General features: G+C 43.6%; 1 protein-coding gene across 1 annotated transcript in view; it reads right to left on the bottom strand.

Moving 5' to 3' along the window:
- Positions 1 to 312: 312 nt before the first annotated feature.
- T265_11955 (hypothetical protein) overlaps positions 313 to 14,178 on the bottom strand; it is a gene marked incomplete at both ends in the record, with an annotated part of 31,267 nt that continues 17,401 nt past the window's right edge. Inside the window, one exon of the mRNA XM_009178801.1 lies at positions 313 to 487. Coding sequence (XP_009177065.1) covers positions 313 to 487 — 175 coding nt within the window. The remainder of the gene's footprint in view (positions 488 to 14,178) is intronic.

Below are 14,178 nucleotides of genomic sequence, written 5' to 3'. Positions count from 1 at the left end.
GCACCCGTGCTACTGGAGGGGTGGCGGGCATACGAACGCACCATGGTGCAGCGTAACAGGGCGACCCTCCCTGCAGGACGTACCCGTCCACCACACAAGGTTTTTTTCCCTCGTGCATGCTACCAGATCTGCAAGGTGGAAAACCATCCAAGCAGTCATAAGTGCGGTTTGTGCATTAATAAATACTCCAGCTACCATTTTTTTGGTCGGGGGAAAGCATGGCCAGTAAAGACAGCTCAGTCAATCCGAACAAGCAACAGCATGCAGACGCTGGTAGAGGCAAGTCGCGGAGGAGAGGTGAAATGACAGTTGTCAATGAGTCGGTGGGACTGGAAGGTTGATACTCACGGCGATTGCACCATGGCTAAACGGCGTCGGAGCGTTGGTGTGGGCTGCCACGTCGAGCAGAAGCGTACCGCGATATCGTGCATGGGAGTGTTTTGTGGAACAAATTATCAAATGGAGATATATAAGCGTAGGATGCGCCCTATGAAAGAAATTAAGAAATACATGGACAATGGTTTGGTTTTTATCTGACCGGGTGCGCCACCTGGCCCTTTTATTTTTTTACATCAAGACGCTCTCCAAATGGATATATATAAGCGTAGGATGCGCCCTGATAATGAAATTAAGAAATACATGGACAATGGTTTGGTTTTTATCTGACCGGGTGCGCCACCTGGCCCTTTTATTTTTTTACATCAGCGAAGACGCTCTCGCAAATATTGCGTTTTAAACAGACCATGAGTACCAGCTTTAGCTTTCGCAGCCTAACACAGTTTGAATCAAATAGATCATGCTGCTAAGTTCACGTGAGTAAAATCGTGAGTGATCTTGTAACAATCACATAATAGCAATGAATTGGGTCTGCCCTTGACATTGGTGTCTGCAAAGGGAGCCGCGGGACGATTTAGTATTTCCTCCAAGGAGCTTAGCTGTGTTACGGCACCGCCTGCGGATCAATCGGGTATTCATAATTACGTTGGAGGTTCTGCAGATAAGAAGTCTCATGCAACAGGAGTGTCTTCTCCAGCTTCAAGAATGTGCGTCGTTGTGATCTCTAGCAGCCGCAATCATGGCTGTACTTTCTTAACTCTCTCGCCGGCTCCTATAAGGCACACTACTGGACCAAATACACGCCACTCTTCCGAAAAGTGAACAGCTTTTTATTAAACTGTGCGACTTAGTATGTAGACACACTTCAACATAAGTTAAGGAGTGGTCTGCAAGTGCATAATTTGCACCATAGTATGTTTACACACCTGGAGAAATTGACAAAATTCTACGTGTGCCACATACAAACTCAGAAGTCGCGTCCGACCTGGCCCAAAAACCGAAATTCCAAATGTAAAGCATGACTGATTGGTTGAGAAATCGCTGATTCGTTGAGGAGTCGCAGATTTGTTTAGCTGGAAAAGCTCGGAGCAGTAATTTAACAAACGAGTGGCGTGGTCGCAATGTATGGGAGATTTTTATTCAGTGGCGCGTTTTTCACAGGAGTGGTGCAACGCAGCGCCACTCACTCTCAGACTGTTGCGCTTTTTAAGTAAGGCGTGGCTAGCTAGTATTTTGAATGTGAAGTGCATTTGATTTAGTTTAGTTAATATCAGTGCCACGCTGATTGTTTTGGCCTGATGATTACACAAAGCTGAATAACAATACAGGTCGTATAGTTGTTGTGATTGCTCATTTGCAAGTCTGGTTCGAAACACGTGTCTACCAACTCGACTCCGCACTGAAAATATCACCACGACTGGTGATGATACGTATGCAACCCAGCTGCCAAGCTCGGCGAACAGACCAACCACCAAGCGGTGCATCCGATTTGACTCAGAGCGTCGGTTACGACTGTCTGTTATCGCTGGTGGTCAAAAACAAATTCTAGAGCGGCGAACTGTATGCATTTATACATATTAGGTATTGAAGAAGCTGCATGAATTTCGCATTTAAGATACATCCAGTAGTCAACAAATGCTTACGTTGCCGATGCATATAAAAAAATCATGAAGTACTATCAACCATACTGCTCGATAAGAGAGATGTTAACTACTACAAGGAGGTTAAATTATTCTTGATTCGATTTGTCGGCTACTTCATTCTTAACTCGTCGCCTCCCCGCTACCAATGCTTTTCTGAAGTTATTTTGAATACAATCATAAGCGCCATATTTCACTCGGATATTATCCCTTTTCCACTTTTCATTTCATCGGTAAGTACGCCACCAAATCTGGATAATCTGGATGGATAATCGGCCCAAAAGGCATTCGCCATTTTACGGGTGATCCGACGCACCTTCTTCCGTATTACTCCCATGGACTTCCAAATACTCTACGGGGCCTACTACAGACCGCTCCTGGAGTACGCCGACCAAGTTGTCTACCCAGGACGTACGAAAGACGTCACCCTCATTGAGCGTGTCCAGCGGGCCGCCACTAGAATGGTTGCCGGCCTCAAATCCGTGGACTACGAAACGCGTCTCGCGATGCTTGATCTCTTTCCCCTGGAGTACCGTCGCCTCCGAGGGGACCTAATTCTTATTTACGCCCTGTTTGAACGAAGCTTGGCAAACAGGTTTTTTACCGCTGACCCAGCAAACACCCGGCGAGGACATAGTAAGAAAATTTTCAAGCTCAGGGCACGCAAATTCATTATACAAAAGTTTTTTTTCATTTCGGGAAGTAGCTGCGTGGAATGACCTTCCTCCAACGGTTGTATGCGCTCCTTCTCGAACCAAATTTAAAGCACTATTAGACATTTATCCTCGCGCTGGCGAGCATACTGCCCCGCGCTGAGAACATAAAGAGCAGTGCTACACCTTTTTTTCGCTTGTTCCTTTCAGATGAACGACAGCCACTGACCAACAAGAGTAAAACCGACCCGGGAAACTCGGGCTAAAGCCTCGATCCTGTGTATCAATCCTTGAATCCTTGAATCCTTGAATTGAACATGCCGATGATGGGGCGAGAAATGGCCAACCAGACTGAAAAGTGACAAACTATATTTATCTTTTCCCGCTTGCTTACTGTAGACGACTAGTGGGGCATGCGGATGTCTTCAAGAACCCATCGAATGCTCTGTTTATCACCGCGACTTAGTCTCTGTGAATTACACTAGGAATAGGCTAATTACCTGATATAGCTTAGACCGCGCATGATACTTACTACCGAGCTTGCCAGTTCGTCGACGTTGCTCACTATGTCGGGCCATTCTAGAATTGAATGGTGGGCTTCAAGATCCCTTTGTGAGGCACACGCCCTTCCTTTGCTTACAAGTTCTACAGTTAGTCTAACGCATGCATTACAAATTAGTCAGGTAGGTCCTCAACAATCTTCCTTTTCATGCTTTTCCGGAGCAGTTTGATAAGAAGAAATACCAGTTATCAGACATATTTTTGCATGCCTGATGTCTATTAAGTGGATTTGCGAAGCGCCGAAACTAACCTCCTTATGATAAAGTAAGTACTTGATCAGATACAATATCTTTTCTACTGTCAAACATAATGACAAATCTAGCCTGATATCTTCGTCATAGTTCAGCAGCTATTATATCACCAGGTCTACCTTCGGGGTGATGCAGTCACATTTTTTCTACTACATCGTTTATTTGTGACGGATATTCACGCTGGAATTTGCATTGTCTTCCGATATTCACGCAGGAATTTGCTTTGACTTTCCTGGAAAAGTCAATATTCCGATCCACCAGACAGGATTTGAACGCGCAAATTTATCCCCCTTGGTGTAGACAGGAGAATGGGATCTGCAAAACGAATTTGAAACGGTGACTTTGGAACGGTGTGTGATTGAGGGTGCATGGGCACTTTCACGCTGTGGATAAAGGTACCTGTCTGAGTTGCCCCGAAAACAACGTTGAAACAAGAATCCCCTTTGTAATGGTAGGGGCATATCGCGCAACCTCTTAAGAGCTTCCTTTTAGTGCCATAAACTGGTAGTGGAGATGTGTTAAATTCAAAAAGCTTGAGCAAGTAAACCTTGCTCGATTTGGTTGGTTCCTGTCATCTAACGTATAGGACAATGAATTTCGGGCTAAATGAAGATCATTCTCTGATATTCCAAAATTGCCTGTACTTGTACTACTTGTCTGACATATGTGTTTCTGATCCAGGAAAGCGGTGCTTCTGCGTCGGACCAAAGATACGATCTGACGAAGTGCGTGCAAAATACCCAACTGCGTGGTTTTACTCCACAATTTTTTAACTCGTTTATCATACAATGACGAATTATAATTTGATTTGTGGAAAACAATCCTAATGACGTTAATTTGACGATTACCAGGACACAGCGGAAGGTTCATCACAATAGACGAAATGTTATATTTGACTGTATATTTGTGAACAACGGCACATTTATCCATTTTTAGCTTGATCAAAGATGTCCTCAATAGAACACTCAAAGCCATACCACCTGTGGAAACCAAAAGTGTGCCCTTTAAAAACATTTCCAGAAAATCTTATGGAATTCAACGTGCACTAACTAAGGGTTTGGCAGCTTGACTTATGCATCTCCATTCCGTTCTTGATAGCAGCGCTCATGCGAACCTTCGCACACTAATCACGAATAAACCTGCAACTAGACGGTAAACAATACGCTGGTTAGCATTTCGCCATTAAGACTCTGAATATGTAGGCATTTGTGGAGTACCATTTTGTCGTCCCACGTCTAACACTCAAGAGACCCGAACACTCAACTTGACATCCTATTTGGAAAGTAACAATATTGCATTTTTCACTGGGTTGGACAAAATTAAATTACACTGACCAGAATAGGAAAAAATTAACTATTCAAAACCATGTGATTCGATAGTAGGACACAGATCACCATTCTCTTTGTTGCTGAAAGAATCGAATCCAATGGAGTGGCTGCTATTGAACCGAATGAGATTCACCCATCTTAAAGCCGATTTTTACCGGCATAACGGTTATACTATTGATTAGGGGCACCCAAGTAGTATGTGTTGTTCGTAGGATTTCGCTTTTTGTCTTCTGAAAAGACCGGAGAAGCACATGGAGCTTTTGAGCGTGTCAAAGCGCGGATGTCGGATTAGCAACTGACCCTCAATCTTCCCCAGGTCGGTGAGATGTTCATTGTTGCAACGGAGGCCAGTGATCGGGGTATCGGCGCAGTCCTAATGCAGCGGAATGGAGTTATCAAATATGCCAGTCGCGTCCTGACTAATGCTGAACAGAAGCACTCCACCATTGAGAAGGAATGTTTAGCGATTGTCTGGGCCCTGGATAAGTGGAGACCATATCCGCTTGGGCAAGGGTTACATGTCAAAACCGATCACATACACCTGAGGTGGATCAGGACCACTAGAGATCCTCGCGGATAGCTCGCACGATGGGCTCCCCGGTTGCAAGAGTACGACTTCATAATCCAGCACGTGCCCGAGACGGAGAACCACTTGGCTGATTGGCTGTCAAGGCCAGAGTCTGAAGATGAGGTCCCAAGATCATGACTGGAGCCAATGGCCTCGTCTTCAAACTGGATTCCGGAACGTTGGTGCAACTCCAACGGCAGGATCCTGTGTGACGGAAAGTTGCAGTTGCCTTGTTGGATGGAGTGAGCATTGAGAACGGAGAGAGCAGCAAGGAATTAGAAACATCATAGAGTCACTTTGCTTGGCTGAGGCTGAATGAAGCTATCATTTCCATGATCGTGCTGCTCGTGATATCTCGCGTCCTGAAACGGAAGCTTATCGTCGAATGCCATGAGATGGCACATACATAGTGCACAAAGACGTAGGACATACTTCGGCAGATGGCCTACCCCCAAGATAAGAAGTGGGGTGATGGATTGTGTGGTGTTCTGTAAGCGTTGCCAACTAATGAATGGGGATACGACAGGGGCAACCCATCCCATGAAACATATTCTTGTTTCAGATATCGGCGAGTTGTGTTCAGCTGACGTCATGAACCCCTTTACGGTGGCAACCAGTGAGAACAATTATATCGTGGTAATGACAGAACACCTGTCGCGACTGACTGAGGCTGCAACCATGCCTAATCAGCGGGCGACGACAATCAGCGCAGTGGTAATGCATCACATCGTGACCAACCATGGGGTGCCAAAAATGATCCTAAATGATCGGGGGCCTTGCTTCGGGAGCGAAGTGTTTAGGAATTGCTTGCAGAACCTGGGTATCAGACGGCTACGGACGGGGCCAAACCACCCGCAAACAGGCACGCGATTAGTATGTGTTGTTCGTAGAATCTCGCTTTTTGTCTTTTGAAAAGGGGATATCTGTTGTGGAGTTCGTGGAGCCACTTTGTAACATTTGCTTGGATTTGACCGATGAATGGGTGGAGTCAATGATTCTCCAGGAAAGTTCAAGAAGCCTCTTTCGGTTGAAGATGGGTGTCCAGTTCTTGTTAATAAGATTCAAATTAGAGTTTTGTTTCCCTGTCCAGTGGTCTGTGACGGGTAAGGTGGCATTTCATAATACACGACTCCGCAGCGAAGGCCTTCTTCCTTTCACCGGTATTGGCATTGTTTCACACAGCAAAATAGCTTCTCCAAGGGAGTAAACTGGAATGCAGACAGGCCGTTGCGCATTGTAATAGAGTCCTTCACATTCTCGCTTGCTCATGTTTATAGACAAATACTCAAACAGCATGAAATAAACAAAAAATTCGCCGGAATAAAAGTGTTCGCGTTTTAGACTAGGAAGTACGCCAACAGTCCAACAGCCATCAGTCAGTTTTGTCCTGGATTGTTCCGTTCACTTGCACAGTCCTTCAACTTCACAACCCTACTTTTAAACTTATGGTATGTTCCCTCAAGCCGTTTTTTGAACTGTCGTTTTAAAATATCGAATCCCGTCACAGCCGCAATCAAAACTCACTTCAGCAAGTATCTTTCCTTATCTTTCTTATCTTCCTTATCCTTAACTTTTAACTGTAAAAGCTTTCTTTGAAAACCATATACTCCTCAACGTGAAGATAAATGTACCTAGATAACAACCTTCCTAATTATAGAGACAGAATGAGGGCAGCTATCAACGTTTTATCATATTATTGCTCGGGGAATTCTTCATTGTATTACGTACAACTGCTTGACCTCGGCTGTTATAAAGGAAAGCACCCCAGAAAAAGGAGCCGACTCTGGTTTAAAAAGAAATGAAGTATTTTCCTGAGAAAGAGGCATTAATGGCTAAGGGGAGTTTCTTGTACACTCGATTCCTATTCATTCTACTCCCCTTAAACTTTCTCTTCCCATCAATCATGCTCAGGCTTGAGTTCAAAATTTTATTTGGTAAAATGATTTCGAATTTTCAAAAAAGATTTGCCAAATGCAGGTAAGCTAGGTGCCTGAGGCAACTGGTTACTGGTGTAAAACATCAGAATGTTGGTTTATGAGTGATATATTTCCTTATACGCTTATAGTAAATTTGCCGCCATAATTTATTCGCAAGGAAAAATATAACTCTTGAAATAAAGGACAAATAACGAGTATTCTTCATGATGCTCAGCAGGGTTCATACGGTTCAATCACCTTTGCACTTGAACAAACGAAGTTTTGTGGGAACACTGAAAAATTTCAGGGTATTGAGCATTGCCAAGACTAACCAAACTGAACCACCCACTAGTTTCTAAGGGCGAGTTGATTTCCCGAAATGGCCTTACACCGATCTATTTTAAGAATTTATCACCAAACGCACAAAAGGCAATCCGGGATCTGAAGTTGATAACCAGAGATTCCAAATCACAGAACAAATGCACACACATGAGACCTGAAAAAGCGGGCTCTCGCTCGGTTACGGTTTAAGATCTGGTTTTTACATCCCTACTGACCGCGCTCCATGTGATTTCAATACATAAAGAATGATAATCCTCCAGGAACGTGAGTCACTTTTGCGTACGTCAAATCACTGTAACCACTTAAAAAATACTTTCCGATACTTTCCAATAACGCAGTGTAATGTTTGCTCTCCAGAATATCGGCAATGTTACGCTACATGCCTTCTCTTATTTCAGAATATATATTATGTTACAGAGGACAGCTAATCTGTGGTTTAGTTCCAGGAAATATTCGAGAAATCTGCAGACACATCGTCGGCGGCCGGGTAAATCATCCCACGCATTTTGCTATTATATGACCCAAGTTTTGCCCGTCAGCAAGTGAACCACCACATACCCCAGCTACCTGACTGATGTTTGTTTAGGTATCAGCTCGTTATTTTGCACTTCGCAAGTTAGAAAATTCGAAATTGTTGCCTCGTCAGAAATTACATTGTCTGAACAATTTTTGGGTGTGCGATAACATACCCCCTCCCAAAAAAACAACAGATGGAATGCCCTTGCAGTTCTGCGCCAAAACCTCAAAGCCCAATACGAGACTTTTGAGATAAGCGATGATGTTGAGTACGCTTATCTTTGTTTTGTATAAATTTCGGCATTTTTTTGAAAGTAAGTAAGCCATTGTCTGTTTATCAGCACCACATGTGCCGTATAGTCAGCTGCTAGTAGGAACGAAATTAAATATCGCATTTCCACAGCGAGTTCGAAAAGCAAAATCTTTCAGTCCTGCTGGGGAAATTTTCTAAGCGTTTTTTGGATATTAAAATAATTACCGGCGGCCGGGTAAATCATCCCACGCATTTTGCTATTATATGACCCAAGTTTTGCCCGTCAGCAAGTGAACCACCACATACCCCAGCTACCTGACTGATGTTTGTTTAGGTATCAGCTCGTTATTTTGCACTTCGCAAGTTAGAAAATTCGAAATTGTTGCCTCGTCAGAAATTACATTGTCTGAACAATTTTTGGGTGTGCGATAACATACCCCCTCCCAAAAAAACAACAGATGGAATGCCCTTGCAGTTCTGCGCCAAAACCTCAAAGCCCAATACGAGACTTTTGAGATAAGCGATGATGTTGAGTACGCTTATCTTTGTTTTGTATAAATTTCGGCATTTTTTTGAAAGTAAGTAAGCCATTGTCTGTTTATCAGCACCACATGTGCCGTATAGTCAGCTGCTAGTAGGAACGAAATTAAATATCGCATTTCCACAGCGAGTTCGAAAAGCAAAATCTTTCAGTCCTGCTGGGGAAATTTTCTAAGCGTTTTTTGGATATTAAAATAACTACAAACGAAGACTGCAAAGCGGTTCCATAACCTCCATAGTAACCTTCACCTTTCGTCAGATAAGGGGCGAAACCTTGACACCGAAGATTACGCTACCTGTGTTTCATCAACGGATACACCGATAGACTAGTTGTATTGAGATTCAACCAAATCGCAAAACGCTAAAGGTTTTCATGCCCAATCGGCTGTTTTACGTTCAAAGCAACCACGTATATTTTTCAACTGCAGCTGAGAAAATCAAGCCGACTGGTAATCTCCCAGACATTTTCAATCTTGCTTACTTAGGCATCTGAAACCATTGAGGTTTGATAGACGCCTAACACTGTTGCAATCGGATGCCCACTGCTTCTCAATATGAATGATCTGAATAAGGACGAATGAAATAGCTGCACACTGTTGTGCTGTAGTTTGATCTGCTGCATCGCGCTGCTATCCTCACAAGCATATCAGCACGCAGCACGCTGTCCTCTTTCAGGACAAGACAGAAGCTTAGATGCGACTGAACAAATTTTCTCCCACATGTACTGTCTTATTGAGCGTTTCCAACATATTGTGGTGTTCATTCTTTTGAACTGCAGTGATCCTCGTGGTTGTATAGTTGTATTCCAGTTCCCCGGTATTCAGCCAGTTTATTGATGTGCACGAAGAAGAGCCAGAAGTATAGCAGCAAATTCATACCAAGAATCGGTCTGGAAGTGAATGTTAACAGTGCCCAGTGATAAGAGCGTTGAACGGTAAGGCGATTTCGTCCGGCGTTCAGCATATCTATAGAAAATGAAACAGAGATGCTCCCTTAACCTTAACCCCTAACCTTAGCCCACGAGTAGGTTATAAGCAATGGACTTTGTAAGTCACTGTGTTTCGCCACACAGAGAGAACAGGATATGAAGGGAGCTGCACTCCCACTGTTTGCGCACTCCTGGGTTCTTCAAGAGCCCGAATTCACACAGCTTGTGTTTAAAGGAACAAGTCTGAGGCACAAAGCTTTTGCGATAAAAAAAGGGCAAATTTTCATATAAAGCGATCCGCCTTGATAAAATACATTCATTTGTGCGCTCAAAATATCATGAGTTACACATGAAGCCTGCGTCGAATCCATTCACCATGGAAGTGTTTTGATTGGTGTTTTGAGAATAAGATCCAGTTAGTTGTCACATCGTCCGTCACCAGGGGTCACTATAGCCCAAGACATAATGAAGCCAAACACCGCGTAGGGTAGTCTGGAAGCAGACAGCCACATGTAACTGGGTTTAATTTTTTCAACAACTCAACTACGCACATGACGACGCAGCAGAATGTGTATAAATCCGTGCCTCACTCAGCTGCAGCGAGTGCCCCAAGCATGTCGTTGTATGTGGTAGTGCGACTACCTCAGGTCGGGTTACACAATTCATACTTTAGCGATCAACGCTTCGTCTTAGATTCATGCTACCATGAAGCCTATCAGGGGGTTATTTGACAGCATCCCCCTGATCATTTGCGGTCCACTAGGCGCTGGTGATTTCCGGAACTGTGGATTCCCAATTGAGGGAATGGGTACTCTATTGTCTGAGATGGTGGTACCTAGTGTGTTCATCACACCTAAACAGTGTGTTTCCCATTAGCTTTCACTGTGGTCATGGTGCTGACCTACGCTCATTGCTGGCCTGATACGGATACCAGGCCTTCGGTAAACGAACCAATCGAATACAATCTTTCACGAACAAGCCCTAATCACTTGTGCTGCTGCATTCTGTGCTTCAAGAAGGTGTGCTGAAACGCGAGGAATTGGACTGCTCTCTGATTATACAATCTGGTTTCAAGAAAACTTAGGAATTTCCTGAGACCTCGCATAGTTTGCGAATGATTGAAGACGGGTGTCCTGAAATTCTCTCTTTCCTTAACCACGTTTTTGAAGGGCTATGGGCTTTCAGCAACCAGATGGTGCGTTGGGTAACACATATGCATCATGTGAATCGTTTAGATGGCCCATGAGACACACTCCGTGAGGATTGTTTCGTTTGATGATGTATGATAGAAAAGAGTAATACTGCTGTTATACTCTCGAAGTTCGTGTATTACCACTCAGCGAAGAGCTCCACTTACGTACAATTTGATATCCCCCTCGGGACAGATATCCAATGCCTACACTTGTTAGGAGGGACTCAAAATAAACTATCTATAATGAACACATTCCGAACGACTTGTGAGCAACTCTGAATGGAGATCCTGTCCAAGAAACCATCTACTGTAAGCTGCGATTCCCCGAACCATTCAGTTCGGTTTTTAAATTCCCCCATCGCGAGCATTACAAATCTGATGGTCCTGTGTGCTTCCAAATCTTCCATCCCAGGATGTCCTGCGCAATCCTGTTACTGATCCACTCGGGACGAACAAGTGAACAACAAGGTATAAACCATATAATAATGAATCCTACGTTATTCTGAGCCAGGATTTTATCCCGATGACCGCGATGCAGAACTGCTCACTTTTGTTCATCTGCATCACGAACGTGAATCATTCCAAATTCTAAACTGCCATTTTCAACACGACAAAGTCCATTCTGTCGAATTATTGGTGTTTTTCAAACACTTCCCGGCGCTCCAGTCCAGAACTTCTCTTGATCTAAGTTGAGTATTCATGTCAGTCCCCACAAAATTAGATTCTTGATCCACGCACTGGTTCTCACCGCACTCGTGTCACCCATCCATTGACGTCAGTGGACCATTTGGGATAAGCTGGTCAATTCTGGTTATGTACCCTCGGTTGTCACAGATCAGCAGAAATTGCATGATGATTTCGCGATTCTATTCGATGGCCAAAACGGCAATAGGGCCCGCCTCTTGACTCCATCGAATACAGTGAAGCAGTCGACACTCGCTCCATCCTATCATGCTAATGAACTCTATGTGAGGAGCTATACTAATTTGTCCGTTGAGGACTGAACATTTTCTCAAAATCTGTATTTGTTTTCCAGGTTATAACGACATCTCCCCAATTATTTCACCTACTATTTAATTGGGAGGGACCTCATTAGACAAAAACCAACACTCTGTGTACTTCTTCCCCCCTCCTAGACCCCGTGACATGAAAACCGGTGATCAATGAACTCAGATTATAGGCTCCAAACATACCTATAAAAAGGACGGCAGTGTCCAGGTCACAATGGACCGACGGGAAAATGGGCATTGTTCAACTAATTTTGACTCTGTTGTGTACATCTAATATTGTGGTGGCCAAGAATGCTTGTGAGTTTTGCCAATTTTTATTTGTTTGATGGACTTTACAGCATAACACGTAGTGTTATTCTTACAAATGATAGCCTCACTGAACTTCCCCGGGAAGTTGATGTCACCGGGACATCAATTCAAATAGACTATCTTATTTACACGCCCCAACCTCAAGAACTGTTTGTATAGAGGCAACCTTTAATGAACTGCAATGGATTCAAGTGCAGTCCGCACTGAGTTGCAGTACCACACATGCGATCGTAAGTTTCAAGATTGTCCATTCATTTGAAATGATTTTTCGTCTGTTCCAGTTTACGGGCTGAGCAGCCTGTTTTCGGAGTACGCCCCCTTATGTGAGTCATCGTCATGAAATTCGCTTTTCATTTAAAGTATAAATATATATTTTTTCTGTCAAATGATTGTGCCTAATACGCCTTCCCCATTCTCAAAAGCCATGAAATTCATCAGTTCAATCATCTGCTCGAAAGTAGCTGGAGATAAAATTATTTTATCCTCATCCCTACATCAGTTTCTGGGTTTCGTTGAATGAGATTTGAGTTGTTGCCAGGCCGTCTACATTCCCAACTATAGGGGTACTAGAGAAATCTACCCACAAGTAGACATCATACATGAATGTGACTCAATCGCCGCCTTGCAGCAGTCAGTTACAAACTGTTGGTAATAGCTTAAGTATAAACCGCTCGCGATTAACCGTCATTAGGCCACGAGCTGTTAATTAGCGGCGTGATCATTTCAACGTTGGGCGCAATAAAGCCCTCTCTGAAATACATTTTACAGTTGTCATACGCGCCACTGGGAAGGTGGGGGAACGTGGTTTATTTCTGCAGCTGTGTGAAGCGTGAAAGCCAAGATGGCTTTATATGTGACACACTGAATAAAACCCTTGGCAAGATCGTCGGCAAACATGTCTCACTCAATCATAAAGTCGGTGGCAGCGAGATTAGAAACCACGTCTAAAGAACCTTGATGAATTTCATTGTTATCTGCGTGTTCCTTATACATCCGCTTGCAACTTCATATCCAAACGTCCCCACGGCATTTATTTAAAATTCGTGTGCATATATCAGGATATATCTTGTCCACTATCAGGTTTTTATCGTCGTATTTCGACGACAAGTTGCTTGATAATTTCTCTTCCAGAAGGCAATCCAGAATGAATTGTAAGCGAGAATTTTAGGCAACCATGTCGTGACGAATTTTGAAAGGAATCATGTAAGCAAAAGTAGCACTGTATTGTAGATTTGTTTTCAGAATGAGGGGGAGGAATTTCAATGCAGTTGTGTGGCCCAAATAGAAACTTTTTAAATTTAAATAATGTCACGCTTAGAAACCCACCTTTGCATGAAACAAGTTTTGATATCCGCAGCCTGTGTTGGCGTCTTTTGTGTTCGACACTGTTCCGGTCGAATTAATTTCGACAACAGGGTTTCAGATACAACACCTTAAATTATATATGTCCAGTGAGTAATAGGGGTGGCAAATTGATTAGATTGCTGAGGAGAAGAAACAAAGCAACCTGGCTTACCTTTGGGGAATATCCTCACTCTGGTACAAAGATAATGTGCGACCGAAATTCACAAGTGACACCAGTGAACAGGGCAGCCACAACCAAGATTTCCGGTCCAGAAGAAACTAACTTTATTCCTACCGAGTTCTTCATTTTATATACACAACGACGGTCAAGCTGAGGGACTCCAATTTGCTATGAACAAAGTGTAAATACCACGGCAAGAGGGGGGGTTTTCTCAAATTAATTGTACGTTCCAGCTGAAGAGTGGTGAGTCTTGTTGCCCGCGGTAATGTGGCCACAGCAAACTCGTTTCGTATTTAAAGAACGGGTGGCA

The sequence above is a fragment of the Opisthorchis viverrini genome, assembly GCF_000715545.1.
Source record: "Opisthorchis viverrini unplaced genomic scaffold opera_v5_685, whole genome shotgun sequence".
NCBI classification, from domain to species: Eukaryota; Metazoa; Platyhelminthes; class Trematoda; order Opisthorchiida; family Opisthorchiidae; genus Opisthorchis; species Opisthorchis viverrini.
The sequence above is the reverse complement of the archived record's forward strand: the minus strand, read 5'-3'. Positions and strand labels throughout refer to the sequence as shown.